Genomic DNA, 27,386 nt, shown 5'->3' on the forward strand with positions numbered 1-27,386 from the left:
CTCACTGAAGATGAACAAAAATGAATGTGTGTCCTCATGTAACGTAACTAGTGCTATGTAAAGCGCTCTGATACCCGATTCGGGTCAAGTTCGCGCTATATAAAACTCGGCAAAAAAAAAAGCCAAAACACCAGCATTCCGGCACCTCGGACCAGTAGGAGCACATGAGTGTTTAATTAACATTGAAAAGTTAGTCACCGAGATGCAGCACCATCCTTTCTATTACATTTTTTTTATTTTTGCATACTTTTCAAGATAAAATAATAAAAGCTTTAGTAATGCAACTATTTGTTTGGTATGTACTTGTTTGTGTATTTTTTGAGAATTACTGTTTTAATATTTTGAAATTTAAATTGTAAAAATTGCTTGGGGGTCCCCGGCCTCCAGTAGTGATTCAGTGGGTATCCTCAGGAGTCAAAAGTTTGGGAACCACTGATTTAGAGTGCTCAGTTCAAATTTTAAGAATTGTCATCTGGAGGCAAAGTGCTGGAAAAAAGTATATTCCTCCTAGAGCTCATTGCGCTTGGAATTGGGGCTCGTCTCCATCAAATATACTGGTGACCTCATGGCCCTAATGTTTTGTTTAGACTAAATAAAAGCAGGATCTTTCCATTGGGAACTTTTGTTTACATGAGCTAAAGATAACCATAATGACAAGAGCTCACACATTTGCTAATGTTATATTTAAGTTGTTTGATAATTGTGGTACAATATTTTAGTTTAGTACTTAATCAAGTAGTAAATTGTTTTGTATTATGTGTGTGTATATTTATATGCATAAAACATCTAAATAACTCTTTTAAAATGCCATTTTCTTCCACTGTGCAAGAATTGTGTGTTGGGGTGCATTACGGAATTGTTTCCTGCCGGCAACCACTTTAGGGACAGATAATTTTGAATGTGTATCTCTCTTTTACTGAGAGACAGTATAGACTTTGAAGATATGCTGCCACTAGTATATTCTTTTAGGCAAAAGATAATTTCCATGCTACATTTTTCACTTTCTGAAGAATTTAGATTTAGTAGACTGCTAGACGGTGGTACAGAGTTGCTTACAGAACCTATCGTTTGGTGCGAGAGAGCTTTTCAAATGATTGTGTAGGAGGCTGCAGTGCATTCAAGAACATTAAATAACAGGAAGGTCTCTACAAGGTAACTCTGCCTTGTGTGCTGGAATGAGACACTACACCAGCACCCTTTGCTTATCTTTTTCACAGACCATTTTACACAGTTGCCTCAAGGAGTTCATTAACACCATGCGCGCTAGCGGAATTCCGCTCGCACGCTGGGTTTTGCGGAAACGCACTTTACGTGACGAGCTGGGCTCGTCATCAGCGTGCGAGGAGGCTACGCCATGACGAGCCCAGCTCGTCATCAGCGTCGAAGGGGTTAAGAAAGGAAACTGAGGAGTCACTGAACATAGTTTCTGTTGGTCCTAAAATGTGACAGTTCATTTTGGAAAGTAAGTTGTGTGTGGTAAATGAGGAATCCTTCCATGAATCTCCAAGTCATTTGCTCAATACCTCAATTACCACTAATGGTTTAAATCCACAGTGCCAAAGCATACTGAAAAAATTCCTGAATACAAGAAAATATCTGCTCAAAAGACAATTTCATCTGGTAGCGCTGGAAGTATCCAGCTTCCACATTGAGAATGGCAGCATAGTGAAGCAGATGTTTGCTCTGCCTAGAAATAAAAACTTCTTTTGAGCAGATATTTTCTTGAATTCTGGAAGTGTATTGCCAAATAACGTGGTGCGATAGTCAGATGACGACGTCCTGAAGAGACCTAAACAATGAGACAGGGTTGAAACATCCATAAACCCTCCCTTTTGGTTCACTTTTAGAATGAACACAAAGGGACTCTGTACTAGTTCACACTACCCTGAAGGTGAGTAGGTCTTCAGTCAGCCATAAGAGGATGGGGAGGGTGTTCCAGGACTTGGCGGCGAGGTAGGAGAATGATCTCCCGCCGGTTGTTGCTCTCTGGATGCAGGGGACGGTGGCGAGGTCGGCGGAGCAGAGGTGGCGGTTCGGGTGTAGAAGGTGAGTCGTTTGTTGAGGTGTGCTGGTCTGATATTGTGGAGTGCTTTGTGTGCGTGGGTGAGGAGCTTGAAGGTGATCCAATTGATAACGGGGAGCCAGTGCAGGTCTCTCAGGCGGGGTGTGATCTGGCTGTGGCGGGGGATGTTGAGGATCATGCGTGCAGAGGCATTTTGTATGCTTTGCAGTCGTTTCCCTCCCTAGTAATATGGTACTCCATGACCCAGGATCTGTACATTATTTGCTACTAATGAGCTAGCGGTACAAAAGGGGGGTGGTGATGGACGGAGCATCTGAATCAATCAAACACTCACACCCAGTCAAAAGATCTGGGTTTAATCCATCACCGTTCTTTAGCCCACTCTGCCACCCCAGTTCAGACATGGCTATATACAAATCAGTCTGACCCTGTGCCTCATGGGAACAGTCCAGCCCGAACTGCCAAGCCATGTCTTCCCTGGACCGGAAACAAGCTTCCGAGGACCGGTTTCTGGCATTCCAGCCGTCTTCAGCTCGGCTTGCTTGAATCCAGTGGCAAAGTGAGCAAGGGACTCACGTCTGAGCATACCCTGCCACACTTATGGCGGCCAAAAGTGGTACAAAAGGGGGTGGTGATGGCCAGAGCATCTGAATCAATCAAACACTCACACCCAGTCAAAAGATCTGGGTTTAATCCATCACCGCTCTTTAGCCCACTCTGCCACCCCAGTTCAGACATGGCTATATGAAAATCAGTCTGACCCTGTGCCGTCCATCACCACCCCCTTTTGTACCGCTTTTGGCCACCATAAGTGTGGCAGGGTATGCTCAGACGTGAGTCCCTTGCTCACTTTGCCACTGGATTCAAGCAGGCCGGGCTGAAGACGGCTGGAATGCCAGAAACCGGTCCTCAGAAGCTTGTTTCCGGTCCAGGGAAGACAAGGTTTGGCAGTTCGGGCTGGACTGTTCCCATGAGGCACAGGGTCAGACTGATTTGCATATAGCCATGTCTGAACTGGGGTTGCAGAGTGGGCTAAAGAATGGTGATGGATTAAACCCAGATCTTTTGACTGGGTGTGAGTGTTTGATTGATTCAGATGCTCCGTCCATCACCACCCCCCTTTTTCACCACTACCCCCTTTTGTACCACTAATGAGCTAGCAGCACTAATTGTGACACCTACTTAAGTAGCCTGTAAAACATGTCTCAGACCTGCCATTGCCACCTGTGTGCAGTTTTAAACTGCCATTTCGACCTGGCAAGATTGCCAGGCCTAAAATTTTCTTTTTCTTTTTTATTACATGTAAGTCAACTCTAGGGTAGGTCATGTGAAGCCCAGATAGCGGGGTGCAGTGAATTTATATAGTTGAACATGTACATTTAAGTTTTACATGTCCTGGTATTGAATACATTTTAAAGTAATTTTTCAGTTCTGACTTGCCTAGTCTCCCATAGGATAACATTAGGTTACCTTATTGCATTTAATAAGTGCTAATTTTTAATTGGGAGCAGATAGGAATAGCGAGTTTAGTGTCTAAAGAATTGTAATTTAAAACCCTCTTTATTGGCAAAGTTGGATTTCAAATCACAATTCTCAAAATGCTAAAAATGCTACTTTTAGAAAGTTGCACAACAAAATGCCTAGCTACCACTTCCTCTGCTGTTATCTACTTAAACAGACAAGAACCAATACCTCATTTCATTGGCCTGGTTATTTATTAAACTATTCTTTATATTGTTAATTTCTTAATTTTTCTGTTATCATATGTGTCAGAGATAGAGAGAACACTTTTTGTTTCAAAAGATACATAAAGCAAATTATCCATAAAAAATGTAATAATCAACACTAAATGAACAAGACATCAAAATGTTACACCAGTCAGTCATTTCATAAACTTCATACTTGCAGCAATCCCACTATACTTTTAAGAATAATTAACATAGTCCTTTTTAAGAGGATACTGCCCATGGGGAAAAAACTGTGACGCAGCTAGGGTTTAAACATTACAATCTTTTCCTTATAGCTGCTCCTACTCCTAAATTAGTGTTTCCTGAATGGTTGAGGATGCCGACGCTTTTCGAGTCCCAGTAATACTCATGGGGCTCTCTGCAGGGTTTTGACTTGGTGTGATCTAAAAAATAAACAAACCATACTATTTTGTAAATGATTTCTACCCCCTTCTCAGTGTCAGCTGTGTCAGTTATCTTGATTGCTGCACAGTACCTGTTTTGTTATCTTGCGTGTATTCTCTTTACTTCTATGTCAAGAGCTCTTCTTCGCAATTAGTTTAAGTTGAAATTGTGTTCATTGACTTCCTGTCTGAGGTCTGAAAGTCAAAGGGGTACCTTTAAGCATCTTGTTGCCAAGTTTAATTTGAAGAAACACTCAAAGGGGTTATTCAAACATCTTACTCAGTTCAAACCGGCATTAACGCAGATTTGTTATCCATGTTGGAAACGCCATGCTGCAACTTGGGGAACCGTTTGTGAATTACAAGTCTATTTCTTTCTACAGCCAAAGAGCAGACATTTAATTAGCTGCTCGTCTTAAGAGAAGCCGCTTTACATTGTGGTGAAGAGAGGCAAAAAGTCTACTTCTTAGCCAGAGAAACAACTGCGTTCAAAGCACGCACTTCCAAACTGCAGAGCTCGCAGTTACTCCGGTTTTCACTGACCTTTAACTATTCCCAGTTCTGATGAAATTTGAATAGCTTTCTGGGTAATATAGTGGTTCTGTCCAAACAGTGATACTCCTGGTCTCTTAGTCAAGATTTTGTTGGCACTATAGTAACACAGCATGCCTTTGACCATGCAGTGCTTTCAGTGGCTTTCGACTATAGCAAACATTCTGAATCACCCAGTTACTGTGTTTATTTATAATGCATTTCTGGGAGTTGTGGTGATTAAGTACGGAATGAGAGTTAAGCCCTGAATAATTCTGACAACTCGGTCAGGCCACTATTCGCACTGTTACATTTCAATATGAAGTACGCCTCCTTCTGTAGCAGGGATGCTTCTATGTCTCCTCCCCATGGATTTGGCTCAATAACAGAAAGGACAGTCCATTTTAATTATTTATCGCTGTGTTTCTTCTTAATAAAGTGAGTCACCATTTAGGCTGATATCTCCTTTATTTTAATCCTCGAGCGGTGCTGCACAATGCGTTGATTCACTTGCTGGTTGGTCTTTCCAATGTACATTTTTGGACAAGGACATGTAATAGCGTACACAACGTTTTTTGTTTTGCAGTTGGAAAATTCTTGGGAATGAGAATAAGGCGACAGTTCTACTAGACAGAACACCAATGTCTATTGTCAATTTATCCAATAAACAACTGACTAAGGTAGAGGAATCAGTCTTGGAGCTAGGAGTCAAGTCTGTACGAGGAAAATGCACTGTCTTTACATGACTAAAGATCGAGGCCATCGAGTTCTTCTGCAATATCAACTTAAAAACCTTTTTTGCTGGCAAAGAAAGCACCATGACTAGCAAACCTTCAGGTTTAGCCAATAAATAAAAATGTGTCCCTCCTCCCTCATATAATATTCCCAAAGGAATTACAGCCTTTGAACAAGTGGTCCTTTCATCAATTCACTAACTGGAAGGCGTAAAGAATTTTAAGAACAATTAGTTGACATTGCAGCAACAGAAAGCCAATCAAGATCTAAAAAGTGATGATTCGATAGTCATAAAATCTGCCAAAGGCGGTGCAGTAGTGGTTTGGCCAAAAGAGATGTTCGCGACAGAGAGTAGAAGTCAAGTCCACAATCAGGAGTGGTACTGATAAATCAAGGAGGACCCCACACGGCAGATAGAGGGCATGATTACAAAGATACTCAAAGAAGGGCTTGAACAAGCAATATTGGAACCTAAGGAGTTTGATTTTTAGTATAAAAGACTTCCAAGGACCCCAATCATTTATTTTTTACCCAAACCTCACAAGCACTTAATGGAGCCACATGGAAGACCGATCGTATTGGGATGTGATTCCCTGATGGAACCGAATCCTAAGTATGTGGACACTTTTCTAAAGCATTTTTGAAATGCATCCCTTCATATCAGAGGGACACAACAGACTTCATCAACAAAAAAGAAGGTTAAGAATTTAACCACTCGCAACAAAGGCTATTTTCTTTTGACGGGGTCTCGTTCTACACACAGATCCCCCAAGATTAGGCTTTACAAGTAATTGAACTTTATCTGGAGACCAGAACACGTCCTCGCAGGGTTCCAACTAACTTTATACCCCAATTAGCAGAAATAGCACTCAAGAAAGACTACTTCAAGTTTGAAAATACGTTTTACTCCAACGAAGGGGACCGCAATGGGTTGTCTCTTTGCTCCAGAGATGGCGATACTTTACATGGCTAGATTCGAAGACAGATTCATCTTCAAAGGGAACCCATTTCAAGAACATTTGATACAATGCATTGGTATCTTGACGACATGTGGTGCCTCTGGAATGAATCAGAAGAAAACCTAGAAATGTTCCGCGAGTGGTTAACCTCATCGCTGCTGTTGATATTTTCCCCCTGTGCTGGGCCATAATAATAATGGGTGTGGTCGTGACGGAACCATTCCGTCATCAGCACAGCTCAACCGTGTCTGATGACGGAATGGTTCCGTCACCAGCATCTAAGGGGTTAATCTCCAGGCTTAAGGACATCAAATTCAGTATAACCAAAAGTAGGACAAACTTGACTTTCCTTGATGTTGAAGTTGTACCCCTTGGAAATTAATTGGTGACCACTTTACATAGGAAACCGACAGATAAAAACACTATTCTTCACTATAAGAGTTTCCAACCTAGAAACTTGAAGGATAATTTGCCATATGGTCAACTATTGAGAATCAGGAGAAACTGCTCCCGCAAAGAAAAGTTTGAAATTCATGCACAACGTTTTGTGATCCATTGAAACATATGGGATACCCAAGAAAATTCCTCAAGCACACAATTAAAAGATCGTGGTACACCCCACAAGAAGATCTTTTAACAAAAAAGACTAAACAGCCCTTGGAGAAATTGGGATGTGTTTCAACCTATAGCCCACATACTAATAATTTCCGCCAAATCATCCTGAAGAACTGGCATCTTCTCCAAAATTTGGAATACCCTCTCCAGTGACCAATATTTGCCATGAAAAAGAATGCAAGCATTGGCCAACCCATTGTATGGGCAGAGATTGCAATGCCTAGCCAAAAGAAAGATCTATGAGCCTAATGGAACTTGAAACCAATTGAGGGGCACCTTAAGTGTGCCAATTGTTTAGCTGGTGAACTTACAGTTGAAGGATTTGAATTCATACATAGCACTCAGAAATGAACTCATAAAGAATTTTCCAAGTACAAAACAAAAAACGTTGTGTATGCTATTACATGGCCTTGTCCAAAAATCTACATTCGAAAGGCCAACCAGCAAGTGAATCAATGCATTGTGCAGCACCGCTCGAGGATTGTGATGTCGGCCCCAATGGTGACTCACTTTATTGAGAAGAAACACAGCAAGAAAGAATTAAAATGGACCGCCCTTTCTCGTATTAAGCCAAATCCATGAGGAGGAAACATAGAAGCATACCTGCTATAGAAGGAGGCATATTTAATATTGAAATTCAACAGCGCACACAGTTGCCTGAACGAGATGTCAGAATTATCCAGGGTTTAACTCTCATTCCGTACTTAATCACCACAACTCCCAGAATGCATTATAAATAAACACCGTAACTGGGTTATTCAGATTGTCCGCTATAGTCGAAAGCCACTGAAAGCTCGATATGTTTAAAGGCACACTGAGTTTCAATAGTGTCACCAAAATCTTGACTAAGAGACCAGGAGTATCCCTGTTGGACAGGACCACTACATCGCCCAGAAAGCTATCCCGATTTCATCGGAACTGGGAACAGTTAAAGGTCAGTCAAAACCACAAGTAACTGCGAGTGCTGCAGTTTGGAAGTATGAGCATTGAATGCTGTTGTTTCTCTGACTAACAAGTAAGCTTTTTGCCTTTCTTCCCTGCAGTGTAAAGCGGCTTACCTTTAGATGTGCCACTAATTGAATGTCTGTCCTTTGGCCGTAGAAAGAAATAGACCCGTAATTCAATAATGGTTCCCCACGTTGCAGCATGGTATTTCCAACACAGATAACACGTCAGCTTTGATGTTAACGCCAGGATGCCTGATTGGTGATAGAGCGCTTTATAAATGATATCAATAAATGATGCCGGTTTGAACTAAGTAATATGTTTGAATAACCCCTTAGAGTCTTTCTTCATAATAAATTTGGCAACAAGATGCTTAAAGGTACCCCTTGACTTTCATACCTCAGAGAGGATGGTCAATGGATACAATTTGACCTTAAACTAATTGTGAAGAAGAGCGCTTGACCTAAAAGTAAAAAGATTACACGTAAGATAACAAAACAGGTACCGTGCAGCGTTCATGATAACTGACACAGCTGACACCGAGAAGGGGGTAGAAATCATTTACAAAATAGAATAATGTGTTTATTTTTTGGATTGCACTAAGTCAAAGCCCTGAAGAGAGCCCATGAGTACTACTGGGACTCAAACTCGTCGGCATCCTCAACCATTTAGGAAAGACTAATTTAGAAGTAGGAGCAGCTAGAAGGAAAATATTGTAATGTTTAAACTCTAGCTGCATCCAAGTGTGTTCCCATAGGCAGCATCCCCTTAAAAAGGACTATGTTAATTATTCACAAAAGTATAGTCAGATTGATGTAAGTATGAAGTTTATAAAATGACTGACTAGCGTAACAAACTGATTGAATTTTTGTTGTTTTAGTCTAAAAAAATGTAATGCATTTTACTCTATTTTTCAAAATGTATGTGGCATTTTTCTTGTGTTCTGTTTTCACTTGATTACTGTTTGAAGTACTGCATAAATACTTTACCCATTGCCTCTAAGTTAAGCCTGACTGCTTTGGTGAGAAGCTACATGAGTGTTAAGCACAGGTTAATTTGGGGTTTGATTGTGTTTCACCCTGACAAGAATTGTGGTAGCTGCTTCAGTAAGGTTCAATCCCCTTAATCAGTTACCCAATTTCTCACAGTTGTAAATATATTCACACTCTAATAGGCACATGCATCACTGTTGGCTTTTCCAATTTCTTAATTGCGATGTTTAAGGAATCGCAATTAAGAAATCGCAAAAGCCTATGCATGAAGAAATTGCTGAAAAATGTGTGATTTCTAAACATTCCTTAATTGTGACTCGCAAATTGCGAGTCGCAATTAAGGAATGCCTCCCTATTCATTCCTATGGGCTTAAAGGACCATAGGAATGAATTGATGCATGTGCCTGTAAGCACTGTATGTTTGTACTACAGTCACCCTTGTCACATTTTGCTGCATATGAATTGGTCTAATCGAGTTTGTTCTGGTCTTCTTTCCAAAATGTATATTAATTTACAATGAATCAGAACAGAATTTAATTTATCAGGCAGGAGAACAGCGGGCCTGATTTTACCAGCTGGAAAATGTGATCAGGGAAGTCGCAGCAGGCATGAGTCTTCCTGCCAGATCAAGTTTCACTTAGTTCCCGATGCCCTCCACTTTACTTCTTGAAGAGCCCCCCCCCCATCCCCAGTCTCATTTACTGCTGTCTAGATAAGGTTTTAAATGGGACCTGATTTGAATGGGAACTCCGGGTCATGGACGTCAATTCACCAAAATGCCAGGGGTAGCCACATGCCCCTTGACCTTCACGTTCACTCACACATGGATATGTTTATACATACACATGCATTTACACATACACACACTCACTCACACACACTCTACCTACACATGCACACACATTCACACATACACACACTTTTTCTTACATAAACACACTCAAAACTGCACACACGCACACAACACATCCATTTAAAATCATTTTTTGTATATTTTACCTCAGCTGCCAGAGAAGGCCATATTCCAGCTATTTGGACTTTATTTTTGAATAAACTAATCGTGAATAATGAAATATTATTCATTATTAGTATAATAAAACATTGGCAAAAAACGAGGGGAGAGAAGCCTCCCATCGATCTCCATAAGGATGAGCTGCTTCTGTTCCTGCCGCTGATTTTGTCACTGCTGACGCTAGGGGTCGCAAAGGCAGTCCCAGTGGTCACAAGGGGCATGCCAGGGGTCGCAGGATTGACCCCTAAATGACGTCCATGCTCCGGGTTCTGGTTTGGAACCAGTAATTCTCTGTATATATCTCTGGTGCTGGGACCATATGTTATTCCCCATCCCAGGGACAAAAACTCCGCATAGACTGACTTAAGTGTATGTATACCGGTCAGACATGTTATTTCAAGCATATAGAATACCCACACCTAATCCTCCTATCTCATAATTTAGACTTTAGAATCAGCTTATCCTAACACCTGGCAAAAAAACAGAAGTGTTTTGTAAGCTCCACATCTTGTTTTTGACATAGGCCTCATAAAAACGTCTGACAGGCTTGAAAAAAAGTGTGCGTGTGAGAGAGAAAGCGAGAGAAAGGGCTAGAGAGAGAGTAAAAAGAAATACCAATACAATTTCCATTGGTCCACTGGTTACAGTTTTGTTTATGGGGACATGCATGTTCTGACAGCACATGATACATATAGTCAGAATGGAAATGTTAATGCTATTTATACATTAAATGTCAACTAACAAACATTCTATACTAAGCATATTGTATATAGAATCATTTTAAATAGTCATAATTTAAAAAGCACCATTTTATGTTTCAGATCGTCTCTCGTAAACATGGCTCTTGAAGTTTCATCATCAGCAGTAACCTGTGCCCTCCTTGCCATTGTGATTATTTTTTTCTTCATGAAATTCATGGAAGGTATAAATAGGAAGCATCCATCTCCACCCGGACCATGGGGGTGGCCCATTGTGGGAAATCTGTTCCAGCTTGGAGAGTATCCGCATCTACCACTTACTCAAATGAGGGCAACATACGGAGATGTAATAAAATTAAAACTAGGGTTTGTACCAGTTGTAGTTCTCAGCGGCTTCGAGACTGTGAAGGAGGCACTGCTGAAAAAGGGAGACACGTTTGCAGGCAGGCCAAAAATGATAACGTTTTCCTTCTTTGCCGGAGGGAAAAGCATGAGCTTCTCGGAAGACGTGGGAGAAAGTTGGAAAGTTCAAAAAAAAATTGCCAAGAATTCTCTAAGAACTTTCGCAAAGTCCGAAGCAAAATCATCCACTTTTTCTTGCCTTCTTGAAGAACATGTCTCTGATGAAGCTTCTGAACTAGTAAAGATGTTTTTAGGGCTGTCGTCTAAGGACAAGAGTTTCAATCCACTCAGTTCTATTTTAAGTGCAGTTGGCAATGTTGTATGTGCCCTTTGTTTTGGCAAAAGGTATGACCATAATGATGCAGAATTCATTCAACTACTCAAGCTAAATTCTGATTTCTTAAAAGCTGCAAGTGCCACCAATCCTGCAGATTACATACCTGGTTTGCGCTATTTTCCCTTTCCTGCTATTAAGTCGGCACGTACTTTTTATACAAACTTTAACAATTTTATTGCCAAATGCGTAAAGGAACATTATTCAACTTATGACAAGGTAAGAACTAACCATGTACCTGTTAAATACACTGTTTTCTCTTCTGTACTAGACGCGTAGTTACACAATTCTCATTTCACTACGTCTCATTGGCACTCCTTATCTCTTAACTCTAACATTCAACTTCACCATCGCCTCCCGCTATCACCATCACCCAACATCAAGTCCATTGGTGTTCTTAAGCATAAAAAGGGCTGCACACAACAGCTTGCATGCTTTGGTGTCAAAACCATGTGCAAGTTAAACTTTGGGATGCTGTGGTATATCCTTACCCTAATGACAATTTGAATTTTAACCATTAAAGTAAGGTACAATTGCGGATATTGAAGCGGATATCATTCGAAACGTTGGGACTGGTGTCAAAGCATTTTGATTACAGGTTGACAGGCTGAGTGTACATTTAAGACTTTTAGTCAAATGAGCATTTGAGATATGGGATTTAGGAAGTACAAGACCTTTCATCATCAGTCATTTTATTCGGTAGTTGACCATAAAAGTACAATATGCCAATCAACTCATACATTCCATTGTCCAAAGTTGAATGGGACATAAAGTGCAATACCGAATTTACCAAACACATATACAGCTAATTCCATACAAAAAATATAAATGATAAAATAATAAAACATAGCCCGTGCATAGGCCTAATTAAAACTAATCATTCTTACAAATTAAAAGCCCACTAATGGGTTCTCCTCGAATCACGTGGCCCGTACTGCAACTAATTACAAGTTCCTGGTCTCTCTGAGTCCCCGAAACTTAGGACAACTTGCATCACAAACATGTAAAAATCCACAAGGAGTACTATGTAATTATTTAATACAAAAAGTTTTGCAATAAAATGCAAAATTAACAATCTCCTCCTCTTAGCAGTAGATTCCTCCCTATGCTCCAAATATGGCCAGGAACTCTGCACCTGAACAAGCAATATCTTGTCTAGAAACAGATCTTAATATACGCAGGACTTGAGTGTGGGCTCGGATCCCCAGTTGTTTACATAGGGGTATAACTCACTTAGGTCTGGGGTGAGAATAGGCAGGGCAGGCAAAGAATAGACGGCAGAACAGTGGAGCTACACTAGTATCGCGCCATGAGCCAGTGCAAACGTTGAGTGGAAGCGTGCCAAACCTGAACTGCATATACAGCTTCATGTCCAGTGGGATTTTAAGGATATCTAAGAAAGATTCTTAGAGGGAAATGGACTTAAAGTCTGTAAATGTATTACTTTACTGGCCCTTATTAGATATAGCAGCAACTTGGAGGGAGACCCAGCCCTGCAGTTTCATTTGAGTTTTGGAGGAGATTGATGCGAGGTCCCTATGCTCTCACAGATCCCCAAGCCCAATGTCAGCTAGCAGATGCTTTAAATTCTTTAGCCACCCTAGTTTGGTCTGTTTGTCTAGTGAAATAACTTCTTCAAGTGCCTTGGCATAGGAGCTTAGCTCAGGAGTTGTCCATATTCTCCAGTAGAATAGCACAGGACGGAGCTTTGCCTTGTCGACAATGGATTTCTTGCCCAGCTCTAACTTTAGGGGATGAAGAGGGGCACTCTGGGAAGTTGGACTAGACTCCTCAGAAATGTATTCTCAGCCCAAGAAAGGTCATCCATCCTGTCAACCCCCCACAGCTCTGCTCAATAGAGGGCGGCACTTACTTTAGAGGCACCGCCACTGGTTTGCTATGGGAGGAGCTCTGTTCTTTACTTATAGCCCCAGCTACTTAAGAATGATTCAAAGTGGATTTAGCCGCATGGTGCTTCCAAAAAATGGTCTGAGAGAGGTTTATTCCCAACTATTCAAAGGCGGTTGCCCTCTCCAGTAAGGTACCGCCAGAGATGGTCTAGTTTTAGTGGTGTTGATCTCGAGACCATGCTTTTCAGAGAATCTTTAAAACGGGAAAGCAGTTTCTGTAATCCCCCAGGAGTTTTTGACACCAGCAGGGTGTCGTCCGTGAACAGACATGTCGTGATCCTATCACCTCCCAGCATTGGGGCACCGGAAGGATCCTGCTGCAAAAAATTGAACAACACTGTTCATGTATAATGAAAACAGTGTGGGAGCTAAGATGCATCCTTGGCGGATGCCCCTATTGACATGTATGGGATCAGTAAACTGCCCTTGGTCTCCCCAACGGATTTTTGCAAAGTTTGCATCATGACGGCGGATTACCATAGACTGAATCACCGGCGGTATCTCCATGTCAGCTAAACATTACCACAATTTATGTCTGGGAACTAGGTTTAATGCTGTTTTAAGGTCGATAAAAGCCACATATAGGCTACCCTGGCCAGTGACCACTGTCTTCCATGAGAGTAGAATTAAGCAATAGACCTGATTAATTGTTCCCTTTTTGGCTCTAAAGCCTGCTTGGAATGGGGATAGAATGGTATTCTCACTGATCCAGAACTGTTTCTTATTCAGTAGTGCTCTACTGACCACTTTCTGGATAGAGTTGATAGAGCTTATTGGTCTATAATTGGTAGGGGACAATCTGTCACCTTTTTTTAAATATATCAGAATCACCTCAGCACCATTCAATGATGGAGCTACTGGAGCTCCTGCTGCAACAGTATTTAAAAAAATCAAAATATAGGTTGACCAATTCTCCTTATTGTGTCAAAACAAGTCGCCGAGAATTCCATCAGCTTTTGCTTGAACAATTGAATTAATAGAAGTCTGTATTTCTACTTTAGTAAAGAACTCCTTAGTATAGATCAAGGGCAGGGCAAGCTTGTGTTGGTCTAAATCTGTGGACGAAGAATCTGCATGCAAAAGTTTAAAATGTCAAATGTCAAATGTCAATCGTTCTTGTATAGCGTGCAACTCACGGTGAGGTCTTGTCGGACAGAGATTGCTATATTACCGGCTGGTTGAGAGGTCCTATGGGCGTCCCCACACAACACTATCTACCAAAACAGTTTAGAATCATTGGCAGCACATGCCTCACCGATTAGCCTCCACCTATTATCTTCCCACTCTAATTTTGCTCTTGCTTGAGCTTTCTTATACGCCCATCTCAGGTCTCTTACTGTCTTGCTCGAGTGGGATCTAAGGGAAGACGCTAGTTGTTGTTTAAGTTGCCTACACTCACGGTTAAACCAAACGGTCTGCTTTGGTACCCAGTGGCTGTGCTGTGGATGTGATAAAGGTTTGTTAAAATGAGCAGCCAGTTTTTTGAAGAGGCTGGAATGTCTAAGAGAAATAAGTTCCTGGCCTTCCAAATTCTCGAGCAAGACCTTAAGTCCAGCAGACCTAAAACTAGTTCGTAATTAAGGGCCTGGTGCTTGGCCTCATCTAGAATCAGCTTGTGCCACTTTAAGGGGACTAGCCAATAGTCATCTTCTTCTCTTTCCTTGCTATTGTTCTCTTTCCGATGGGGTTCGAAAGTGACATTAACGCCCCCTGATAGAATCAAGGGGTACGAGGAGCGCCTTGCCCCTAGGAGCTCCTTGAGATCTTGCAGGGTGGTAGATCTGCCACCCCCGATTCCTCTCGCATAGATATAAAAAATGTCCAAGGTGCTGCCTGTTTTGTCCTTTAGGCGGATAGCCAAAAAATCGGGGCTGTTACAGGAGAACTCACAAACCTGGCAGTTGAGCTCTATCTTCACCCAAACTAACGATCCCTCTGAAGGGCGACCAACTTTGTTTTTGTTGGCTGGATGATGGATTGTTACAAACCCAAGCATATACGATGGAGTGGTACTTCAGGTTTCCTGGAGTAGATAGATATTAAAGGATTCCATGAATTGGATCCAGTGTGGAAGTGTCAGCTTTGTTCTCACCCCAGCCACATTCCAAGACACTATCATTAACTGGCACTTTTCCAGATGCATAGGGGCATTGGGAGGGCTAGGTCTCGAGATCAGCAGCTCTAGGTTTATCTGATGGTTGCTATTGCGGGAAGCAATGTGCTCCCCAGAAACTGCTCCCTGTTTGTGGTGGGAAAGAATGCCCAGGGTGATCCTAAACTTACGCTACCAGTGATGGCATGTCTCTTCTCAGATATGGAATAGGAAGCTTCGGAAATCCTTGAGGCAAGACTTTTATCAAAGCCCTTATGAAGTCTTAGAGTGATTGACCCAGTAGACAAAACAAAATGAAGAATAAATGTTACATGGAATTCTTTGATTTGTGTATACAAAGGAAATTTTTTGAGCTAACATTTTATAACACAAATGATATATGCTACGGAGTGCAGACATTTATATGTATTCTGACGACTGACATTGTTGTGCTACCGCTTAGAGACTCTTTGGTAAACGGGTTCTCCCAATTGATATGCACCCAATTTAGATACCTCTGATTGTTGTCTAATATTTGGCTTCTAATACTTTCCTGTACAGAGTATTTAAAGGATAGTGAGACAATATTATTCCAATCACCCATATCCTTGTGACTTCAGAGCAGTTGTTTTTTTTTTGTGCTTGCTATAATAAAAGACAATACATTCTTCTGGTGCCTGCTGCATTATAACATACACATTGTTGTTTAATATTGCATAAATATTATTTTGTTTGTACAACATTAATTAATGTGTGAGGTACCACAAAATGTGAATGCTGGTTTCGAAATTTTTATAATGGCATCTGTCTGTGGTCCCACATTTAAATTTCGGAAAAATCTTATGTGACGTTAAAATGCTCAAGTACCCGGTTTACGATCTAGGGTGCAGTTCCGGATTACCAAATAGGCAAAGTAGGCACCAGCCTATGTGCCCCACGCCTCTTAGGGGCCCAGCAACAACTGATGAAAATAATATTGATTTGATCTTGAATGAAAATTACAATAAAGCTTTCTTAAATTGTTTCCAACAGATGGAAAAAAAGAGTCAACTCAAACAAACGAAAACTTTACATTAAAGTCGCTATAGAGAAAATACTATATTAATGAAATGTAGTGGTTTATCATAATTGTTGGTTAGTAAAATTAAACATGTAGTAGGAGATAATTTGCAGGGAGGGTGGTGGTGTGGGGGGAGGGGGGGTCTCGAATTGTCAACTGCCTAGGGGCCTCCGCAGGGTTTAATCCGCCACTTCTGTGGTAAGGTGTCTTAACCCCTTCGATGCGGCCGCGATTCCCCTGGTGTGCTGTAAACAGCACGAACAGGGGCGGGCCGTGACGAACCCCAGCCGTCATCAGCACACGAGCACCGTAGTGCATGACGGCTGGTGTTCGTCATGAGCATGGAAGTGGTTAATGTAAAATAGTTTGTGATGCTGATAAATCTGCCAAGCAAAAAGTGTCTTTGTCAATTTTAGAAGTGTTTTTTTGCAATTTTTTATCTTGATTGGTTCATCGTACGTATTCTCTGCCTCACACATCAGCCAGCTTTGCCACAGCCAGGGCTAAATGTGAGCGCTGTTCATCTTTTACTACCGCTCACACTCGCACAGAAAGGCACTAAATGTCAATAATGATTAACAGTTAGATCATAAAGATAGACAAGAGAGGCTCCTTACTGCCCAGTGGTTGCAAGGATCAGGGAAACCCTACCCTTGCCTCTTTCCTTAGAACTGCCCACCAATCCCATTAGTGCAATTTCAATTTCAATTTATTTTATTGTGTCAGCCTGCCATAGACAGGCCATACAATATACATAGCAAGATATACACACGTTTAAGATGTAATAACATACTTCAATAATTAAAACAAAACATTTACAATACAACATGCTAATACGTAGTAAACAACCGGGTCTAAAAAGCTGATACTTATAAAAGTACATTCATTGGGGCTGATCAAAGTGGCAAGAATTATGAAACCACGTGAATAATTAAAAGATCACTAAATCGAATCAAGTCATTGGTAAAGTGCTACTCAAGATGGTGCTACTACTATAAAAGTTCTAGTGCCTGGCCGTTGCCAGTTCTGGAGAATTAATTCCTGTAAGGAAACATGAATACAACCGACCAAAAGGACACCAATTGTTGGGCCGTATGGATAATTTTAGAGCCAACCAAAACAATTTGGCTCACTAATAATATGCATCTCAATGTGGCCCTCCTGCTATAAAGAAAGTGCATGTGCATAGCCATCACCAGGCTCGGGAATGTTAATACTATAAAACTAAATGTATCACAGCTGGCGAGAGCAACATCTGGTTGGAAAGTCACAGGACTATGTGAAAACAATCATACAAAATAAGTCTAATCCCTCAAAAGACCCCATCACTTGCCACAACCAAATACAGGTGGCTAATGGACAGTCATTAGATTATTCAGTCAAAATAGTTAAGTAAGCATTGCATGAAAAACTCCAAAATAGCATGGTTATTGTTACTGTATAGCTATGAAGAAACTTGATTAATAGTTTGATCAGAGTCAGTATGCATACACAACATCAATGCATCCTTTACAATTTCTCATGGTGAGAGCAAATAAAAAGTGTGCAGAGGTATTCTCTTCTGGTTTCAATGTACAAGTGCAAAATAACATAAAGTGTGTTAAAGACTCTACCCTCCCACCCTCCCTCCCCCCACGAATTCACATCCACAATTAGATAAACAGTTCCCAACCTTTTTAGGTCGAGCCTGTAACAGCACGCATGCGCTGTTCTGGGGAAGACTTCATGTAGCGGTTCTCGAAAACTAACCTACGAATTGCACCGTCCTGTGTGTGCTTTTTGTTTTTGCCCACGCTATTGGCCTTTGCGTGCGTCTTTGTAACAAAGACAGCACACAATTGGACAAAGGCGGGCGCATTGCTCCACCCATTGCCTATTGGTATCGGTTACCGGCTGCCATGTGGTTTCAATTATCGTGCCCAGACACGGGCACAATCATTTTTTTTAGTAGTAAATAGCTTTATTTTGATATTTTTCATATCATAAAAAGCAAAACATGTACATTTAAAAACAATAAAATCCAGTACATAAGTGACAGCATACACTATAAACAACACGATGCATAAAAAGTCACATAAAAGCAATCTAAGATACTTTTTAAACAACATATGGGAGTCTATTGAATCTGATGCGCCATGCCCAGCCAAAGAATTTAGCCAGTCCAGTGGCAAACAGGGGCAGAGGGTCCGTTTTTAAGATTCTTAGGGCCTCCTTGTGGGATCTAGTCCCAAGTTCTCTGCAGAGGGGCTTCAGCCATCTGCGGCGAGGGTCTGCATAAGCCGGGCATTCGAATAATAAATGCGGGACTGTCTCCAACTTGTCCAAACAGCAAGGGCAGAGAGGAGTTGTCTGCGCCGGAACCTTCCAACTGGCAGTCAATTTACCCACTGGCAGTAGGCCTACCCTGAATCTAAAATATAGAGCCCTATCCCAGGTTGATAGGATAGTATCTAGGTGCGGCTCGCAGAAGTGCACCTCTTTCACCGAAAGAAATTCCATCGTTGACCTGCACAGATTGGTGTTGCTATTCCTGGCATCAGTCACCCAGCTCCAGAATAATTTCTTCAAAATTGCCTTTGGTGGGGCAGATCTAGTAGTCCAAGCATCTTCGAGACCCAGGTCTATAAGAAGGCACTTGACTTCCTTTAGCCACTGTATCTTCGCCCAACCAGGCGTTAAAAGGATTTCTTTTAGGCCATCTGCATAACTGGACAGTTCCGGTACTCTCCAAATACGTGCCCATAAAAGAAGTGGGCGCAACCTCGCCTGATCGCTGATTGGGCGAGTACCCATGTCCAAAAGTAAAGGGAGGGTTGGTGTGCTATACGGAAGGCCCATTAAATCCTTGTGAAATTTACTTTCGGAACGAGTCAACTGGTCCACATTCTGCACACCCCATAGTTCTGCCCCATAAAGAGATGCACTGACACCTGGTGCCCTGTAAATATCCAGAACTGGTGCAATTGGTTTTAGGGAAGAGGCGCGTTGTTCTTTGAGGAGAGCCCCCACCACCCTCTTATGGGTCAACAGCATCTTTTGGTGATGGGGTTTCCAACTCATAGAGTCACAGAGACGGATGCCAAGATAATCGAACTCCCTGACCCTCTCGAGTGGAACTAGATCTAGGGTAGGTGGTCTAACTGGCTTCTTAGGGAGATTTAGGACCAGGGACTTAGTTTTGTTCTGTGAATACCGAAATGAGTAAATTCATTCTGTGAATACCAAAAGTAGTAAGTGCATTCTGTGAATGCCAAAAGTAGTAAGTTCATTCTGTGAATACCAAAAGTAGTAAGTGCAATCTGTGAATACCAAAACAGCAGTAAGTTTAGGATTGAGTCTTAAGTTCATTCTGTGAATTGGGCCCTAAGAGATCAGGAGGGTATAATCTGCAAATAAGAGGGTAGGTATTCTCCTTCCAGCCAGGGATGGTGCGTCTGCTGGATGTTGCAGCAGGTGCTCCACCACTCCGTTGACGTAGGGCGAAAACAGAGTGGGGGCTAATACGCATCCCTGGCGGACACCTCTATTTACAGGTATTCGGGATGTTTTTTGGCCCTGCCTGCCCCACCTGATCTGTGCAAAGTTATCTGCATGAAACCGTGTCAGCATATCCTGCAAATACGGGGGAATACCTAAAGCATCGAGTACACTCCACAGGTGGTTACGTGGGACCAGGTCAAAGGCAGTCTTTAGATCTATAAATGCAAGGTACAGACTGCCTTTGCCCAGTACAACCAATTTCCAGAAGAGCATCATGAGTCGGAATGCTTGCTCAATCGTCCCCGTGCCAGTTCTAAAACCGGCCTGAAAATCTGACAGGATATGATTCTCCTCGACCCACTGCAAGATCCTTCCTAGCACCACTTTGCCTGCCACCTTCTGAGTGGAATTCAGGAGGCTTATAGGGCGATAATTCGCAGGGTCATTCCGACTCCCTTTCTTGAAGATCGGGACGACCTCTGCGCCCTTCCATGAATCCGGTAGAGCCGCACTGGCCAAGCCAGCATTCATTATGGAGGCAATGAGTCTCCCCCACTCGGATGGATTGAGACGGAGCAGATCCCCCGGGATGCCATCGGGGCCCTCTGCCTTGTTGGGAACAAGGCACTTGATCGCCCCTTCTACTTCCTTAGGTGTAAATAGAATTTCATCACTGGGTTCTGTGCGAACTAGGGGGTACTGTTCCAGCTGAGTGACCTCGGGACCCGCAACCATTGCATAAAGCTTGGAAAAATGATCAAACCAAACTCCCTCAGTTATGTTGCATGTTATGAGAGAGCCCACGGGTTTGTCCCTGGTTGTTATTCGGTCCCAAAAATCCTTGGAGTCCTTCCTTGCGCTGGCCACCTTCAAATCGTGCCAAAACTTAGTCTCATGCTCAGCCCTTGCCTTCATTATAGTCTTCGTGTATTTTCGCCTAGCTAGGCTAATCTGGGCCCCAGCCTTTGCTTTTACAGCCTTAATTAGCTCTTTTTTGGCAGCACGGCAGGTGGGGGAAAACCAACCCGCATTGCCAGTTTGTCTACCTCTTGCATTGCTCCTTGTGCCTATAGAATTAGTCATAAACAATTCGCCTAACGCGTTTATTGTTTCAGAAAACAGGTCTGGAACATCAAGCAAGCTGGCTCCAAGAGAGTCTAGACGCAACGCAGTAAGGGACATTATGGATTTAACACCCAAGATCTTTTCCTCGTCTGCCGCAATAGATTTCCATTTTAATCTCCTGCCACAATTAGAGGGAATTACTTAATGCGTTGATTTCCACACATGTGGGGTTTGAGCTGGAGTAACACCCATCCATAGAGAGGACAAAGACAGGGATAGGGGGTTATGGTCACTAACAGAAGACTGTAGGACCTTCATATCTATTAGGTGGGGCCAAAGACTGTAGTTTAGGAGAATAAAATCAATTTGCGAAGAGTTGCCCACTCTGTTAAACGTATGTGTTCCTGTCGGATCTGAAATTGATCTACCGTTAGTTGCCCTAAGGCCGTGTTCCAATCATAATGCATTTAGATCAATAGCAGTTTGTGACCAGCTTCTGATAGGGGCCAACGTGAGGGAGGGGATACATCTCCTGGCATCATCCTCCATAGTACCCAATATGTCATCCCTAGCCAGGGGTTCAAATGTGCAATTGAAGTCCCCGGCTAGTATGACAAAAGAGTCGGAACCACAAGAGCTAAGGCACTCCTCAATGCCCGTAAGAGAAAGTGTGGAGGACCCACCCCTTGTTCCTCTAACATAGATGTTAAAAATGTCAAGCTTCCTCCCCCCATGTGGCCCTCTAATTAGGATTCTCTGCAGATCAGGTGATTTAGTAGCAATATGCCTGATAGAAAGACCCAGAGAAATGTTTGTCCATATTAATAAGCCCCCGGAGGGACGGCCCTTACCTCCGGGTGATTGTACCGCAGGCACAAAGTAGGTGGTGAAGCCCACCTTGTGGCGTGGTTCCAAGCACCAGGTTTCCTGGAATAGACAAATCCCAAAAGAATCGACAAATGAGTTCCAATCGGGAATGTCAATATTCCGTGCAAGGCCTGCTATGTTCCAACTAAGGACCTTCAACACTTCACCACCGGCATCCTCCAAGCCCGGCACACAATCACTCCTAAGAGTATCAATAGGAGTGCTATGTGCCTCTACCGGGGTCAAGTTTAAATATACCCCCCCAGAGCCCTCCTCAAGGGACCGCACGACCTCCCCCCCATAGCCAACGGCAACGGCGAGTTACAACTGCTGCCAGGCGATCCATCATTTCAGCTGGCTACATCCAGTGAAGTTGGCACCAAAGGAATTAACCCAACATGGGGTGACCTACACTTTCCATACGTCTCACTCTGAGAGGAATCACCCCTCACTCCATGGTCAACTAGGTCTAAATTGCCAGTCTTATTGCTGGGGACTTTGGGAACTATATCAGTATCTGATTGATTGACTACTCCCCCCCCTATAGACAGAACAAAACTAGCCCTTAGGTTACCAATCGCAGGGATGGAAGGTATTTGCAAGGAAATAGGGCTGGGTGTAAAGGATGTATTATCAGGACAAGTTGTGCAAACTACTCTACGAGTGAGTCAGTCTACTTCCTCAAGGCAAGCATATCTATTATAGGTGTGTGCCCCATTCCACCAACCTTGGCCGCCCTGCCAGCCATCGTCCCACCCCTGACATGGTTTCTTGCCGGTAACCAATTTCCCCCATAGTTAGATCGTGAGTGCGGGGGATAGAAGTAAGTAAGAGGTTTAACTTCAATGGACGGGCTCCCCCATAGTTGTTCCATGAGCATAGATGGTGTACTGTATTGGGGTTTTTAAATGAGACAATAATGCAATCACCTGATAGATTTGTGAGTAGTGCCTATCCATGGAACCCTTCGTACCATAAGTATTTTACTTTTCAGATGGTTGGGTAACGGCCTGTTATCATTCAGCCAATGTGTTACCTTATTTCTTAATGACCCAAAATGTTCCTGTTGGTGATAGGCAATGTCCGGAACACCTGTTAGTACCACCACATATGGCCTTACATCTGGGGGAAGATCCACGAAACCCATACCCTTTTTTTACCCTCGGGTTAGCCCCCTGCAGATTATATTGTTGTGTAATAGATTCTTTGGGCTTCGGGGCTGGCCTGTCTTTCCGTGCTGATACTAGTTGTGCAGGGGGCTGTTTAGGTACCACCGCTATTGTGTTATTGGCTCTATTTTCCAGGACTTTAGACCGGGGTTTGGGTATAGGTTTGATCACAGGACTTGCAGATGGGATGACAGCAGGTGCTGGAGCAGCGCAATTTGGATTGCTTATACTATTAGATTTGTTTCCCGCTATACTAAGGGTTGCTAAGTTTAAGATGCTTTTTTCTGCCTCTAGCTGCTGGGTTTCTATGCGTGATAATCTGACTTCCAGGGGGATTAGGAGTTTTTTAGTGTTTCCCAAACAATCTTCAATAATTCCATATCTCTCCCCTCTACCGCACACACTGGAACCCCATCCTTCTCTGCCTCATACGCTGATTCCCCATCCTTCTCACCATCGGCCACTACATCTTGTTCCTCTCCTATTATAACTAGAGTAGGCTTGATGGCTTTCGGACACATGAAGGGGGATGCCTCACCCCCCTGCAGTTGACTTTCCACCTGTAAAGGACAGAGCCTTTGCTATTTTAGCCTTCTTCCTAGAGTAGGCTGAGGTCGTATTACGTTTCCTTTTTTGCATAGCACCCTCTTTGGTAGCAAACAAATTACTCCCACACGCCCCCTTATTATTGGGAGTTGTCTCTAAGACAGCCCCCCCTGTCGAATCCACCCCCCCCCCAAAGCTGGATTTAAATTAGAAAAAGGGAGGGGTAACCCCAAATTAGGGACCGGCAATGGGGAAGTTGTGTCCGAGGACTGATGCACATCGGCCTGCGTCAGAATTGTTACAGGGCAGGTCCGACGCTCGGGGGATTTAACTGTAGCAATGTGCCCTAGAGAAGATTTTTTTTGCCATAGCCAACTCCTGTGATAATCTTCCAGCTGCGTCGAGTTCAATAGAGACTCTCTGCTGCATTTTGTGGATCTCCATATATATGGCAGTATTAGTCCTCACTATAAAATCATCGAGGGTCCCATTTGGCTGCTTCCCTTTAACTGCCCGGCTTCTACTGTCACGCGTGGACATTGTCCCTTGGTTCTAGCGACAAATTAGTGAGCAAAGGACAAAGGAATGATATTGAGGAGCGAGAGACAAAAGAGGAGGGGCCCGGTCTGGTCTCTCAGGTCCTCGAACGGCCCGCCCTTTGCCCGGGCTTCGCGCCGCGCTTCGTACCGCGCGCGTCCCGCGAGCGCGGGCAAGACTCGGGTTAAGAACGTAAGCGCTGGGGGCGTGGCTTCCGGGGAGAGCGGGCCAGGTGACTCCGATTGGCCTCGCAGGGACTCCTGGACTATGGAGTCCCTGCACTTTGCGCTCGCAGCCCTATTTAGCCTCCGCAGCCCACGCTCTCTCGCTGACCTTGTGAAGCGGGTCCCGCGAAGCGGGACCGGCGAACAGTTGACGAAGATGCAGGAAGTTTGAGGAGAGACAAGGTGAGTCAGATGTACCTCGCCCCAATCGCTCGGTACACAGTGCAGGCGGGCACAATAATTGAAACCAGATGTCTCGCTGTGGCGAGCGCGTCCACCACTCGCGTGCTTCTTCTTTTTTGGATCCATTTCACAGGGAAGCAACTAAATGAAAGCAGGAAAGAGACGTTGTGAACCGTTTCTTCAAATCACGGTTTTCAGTAATTCATTTCGTAGGCACTCTTGTTCCTCTCAGCATTTGTGCAGGTAGTGGGAACAGGTCTTTATTGATTATTTGTTGAGATGTAAGCCAGTGGATGATTGAATCGCAGTGCACCGGTGTACGTAGCGCTTGATCAAACCCGAAGGCGCGCTCAATGTGCACTCATGTGTACTTGTGAATCTATCATGCAACAGAGACAGGAGAGATAAAATGATTTGCTCAAAATCACACAGTGCTGCAAGTGGCTGAGCTGCGACTTCAATAATTGGGGCCTTATCTACTGTGCAACACTATGCGCTTATGAGCATGCGACTGTGAACTGATTCATAGGTTTTCTTATGATATATGCAATGCAGCAGTGCACCGGTGCACGTAGCGCTTGATCAAACCCGAAGGAGCGCTCGATATGCAATCATGTGTACTAGTGAATCTATCATGCAACGGAGACAGGAGAGATAAAATGATTTGCTCAAAATCACACAGTTATGCAAGTGGTTGAGCCGCGACTTCAATAATCGGGGCCTTATCTACTTTGCCTTAAGTGTGAATGACACTTAACCTTAGCGCACTGTTGCTCAAGCGCTGTACGCGCTCCAAATTAAATATACACACTTCTGCTTTTTCAAAATTGTTTTTAGTTTTTTTCAACAGTGATTTCCAAAAATTGCAAATAAACACAACTTGTTTACATTTTGTATCAAACACAATATGCAATATTCAAAAAAAACTTCAAAATCGGTTTCTTTTCCAATTATAACATTTCATCTGTGTATGCCCAATGCATTTCGAGCTGTAGGCAGCTCTTCGTCGGGGGCCTGTAGAAAAATGATGCAGAAAACAATACTATCACTCAAGAGTCTTTGAAGCACAATAAATGTTGGAAAATAGTAAAATGGAGCTGATCACTCCAAACAAAGAAAAAACCTTCACCATCACCTAAGTGCACGTGTGAAAAACGCTGAAAAAACAACTTACTCCTGTCGCGCTCCTCAAGCGCTAAATCATTCTGTAAACACAAAAACCAGAACATATCCTCTGAACTCACGTTTCTACCGGGATAACTGAAACAAAATCTAAACTCTCAATAATCAATCCAGTCGACTAAAGCAACCAGTTACCTTGTCTTCAATTCCACTAGTCAAAATACTGTATACTCCGTGTTCTAGTTTTCAACCTGCAAAAATAACAAAGAAACACCATGTCTGTAAAGCGGGCGACTAGCTAACCCTGGCCGATGTCACTGACACCGCTGCAGTAGCGCAGCTCCCTCACCTCAATAAACTTCCGCAGTACTTCTCTCGAAACTCCTCTTAGTTGAAACCCTCACGCGTTCTCCTCTCAACACAGTAGATGCGAGACCTCAAACCTCGCCGGTGCTAAACTACAAGCTGCGTCCAACAACATAAAAGACGGACTAGCGTCTCAAGTTCCACACGCTAAACCGCGCCATCTTGTAATGGTGAAAATACCCATCGAAGTGAAAGAAAGTGAGTGCAAGTAAAAAAATATATATAATAATGGGTGATGAATAGTCACTCAAACCAAAAAACAATGTGCCTCAAGGTGTTTAGATATTTACAACAAATGCAATATGACAATGATAGTTACAAGCAGCATACTATGGTACATGGACAAAGTCAAAAGAACTATAAAAAGCATGAAAAATCTATTTTTTCATTGAGTCCTTTAGGTTCTTGTGTCAATAGAAATTTAATCCAGCGAGAGATTCACCATTATTATATATATTTTTTTACTTGCACTCACTTTCTTTCACTTCGATGGGTATTTTCACCATTACAAGATGGCGCGGTTTAGCGTGTGGAACTTGAGACGCTAGTCCGTCTTTTTTGTTGTTGGACGCAGCTTGTAGTTTAGCACCGGCGAGGTTTGAGGTCTCGCATCTACTGTGTTGAGAGGAGAACGCGTGAGGGTTTCAACTAAGAGGAGTTTCGAGAGAAGTACTGCGGAAGTTTATTGAGGTGAGGGAGCTGCGCTACTGCAGCGGTGTCAGTGACATCGGCCAGGGTTAGCTAGTCGCCCGCTTTACAGACATGGTGTTTCTTTGTTATTTTTGCAGGTTGAAAACTAGAACACGGAGTATACAGTATTTTGACTAGTGGAATTGAAGACAAGGTAACTGGTTGCTTTAGTCGACTGGATTGATTATTGAGAGTTTAGATTTTGTTTCAGTTATCCCGGTAGAAACGTGAGTTCAGAGGATATGTTCTGGTTTTTGTGTTTACAGAATGATTTAGCGCTTGAGGAGCGCGACAGGAGTAAGTTGTTTTTTCAGCGTTTTTCACACGTGCACTTAGGTGATGGTGAAGGTTTTTTCTTTGTTTGGAGTGATCAGCTCCATTTTACTATTTTCCAACATTTATTGTGCTTCAAAGACTCTTGAGTGATAGTATTGTTTTCTGCATCATTTTTCTACAGGCCCCCGACGAAGAGCTGCCTACAGCTCGAAATGCATTGGGCATACACAGATGAAATGTTATAATTGGAAAAGAAACCGATTTTGAAGTTTTTTTTGAATATTGCATATTGTGTTTGATACAAAATGTAAACAAGTTGTGTTTATTTGCAATTTTTGGAAATCACTGTTGAAAAAAACTAAAAACAATTTTGAAAAAGCAGAAGTGTGTATATTTAATTTGGAGCGCGTTCAGCGCTTGAG

At 42.8% G+C, this 27,386-nt stretch overlaps 1 protein-coding gene across 1 annotated transcript in view; it reads left to right on the top strand.

The window, feature by feature from the left end:
- LOC147727217 (cytochrome P450 1A4-like) overlaps positions 1-27,386 on the top strand; it is a 288,726-nt gene that overhangs the window by 20,002 nt on the left and 241,338 nt on the right. Inside the window, exon 2 of the mRNA XM_086961267.1 lies at positions 10,765-11,596. Coding sequence (XP_086817393.1) covers positions 10,781-11,596 — 816 coding nt within the window. The 5' untranslated portion in view covers positions 10,765-10,780. The remainder of the gene's footprint in view (positions 1-10,764; positions 11,597-27,386) is intronic.

This window comes from Lissotriton vulgaris, chromosome 3_1, assembly GCF_964263255.1.
Source record: "Lissotriton vulgaris chromosome 3_1, aLisVul1.2, whole genome shotgun sequence".
NCBI classification, from domain to species: Eukaryota; Metazoa; Chordata; class Amphibia; order Caudata; family Salamandridae; genus Lissotriton; species Lissotriton vulgaris.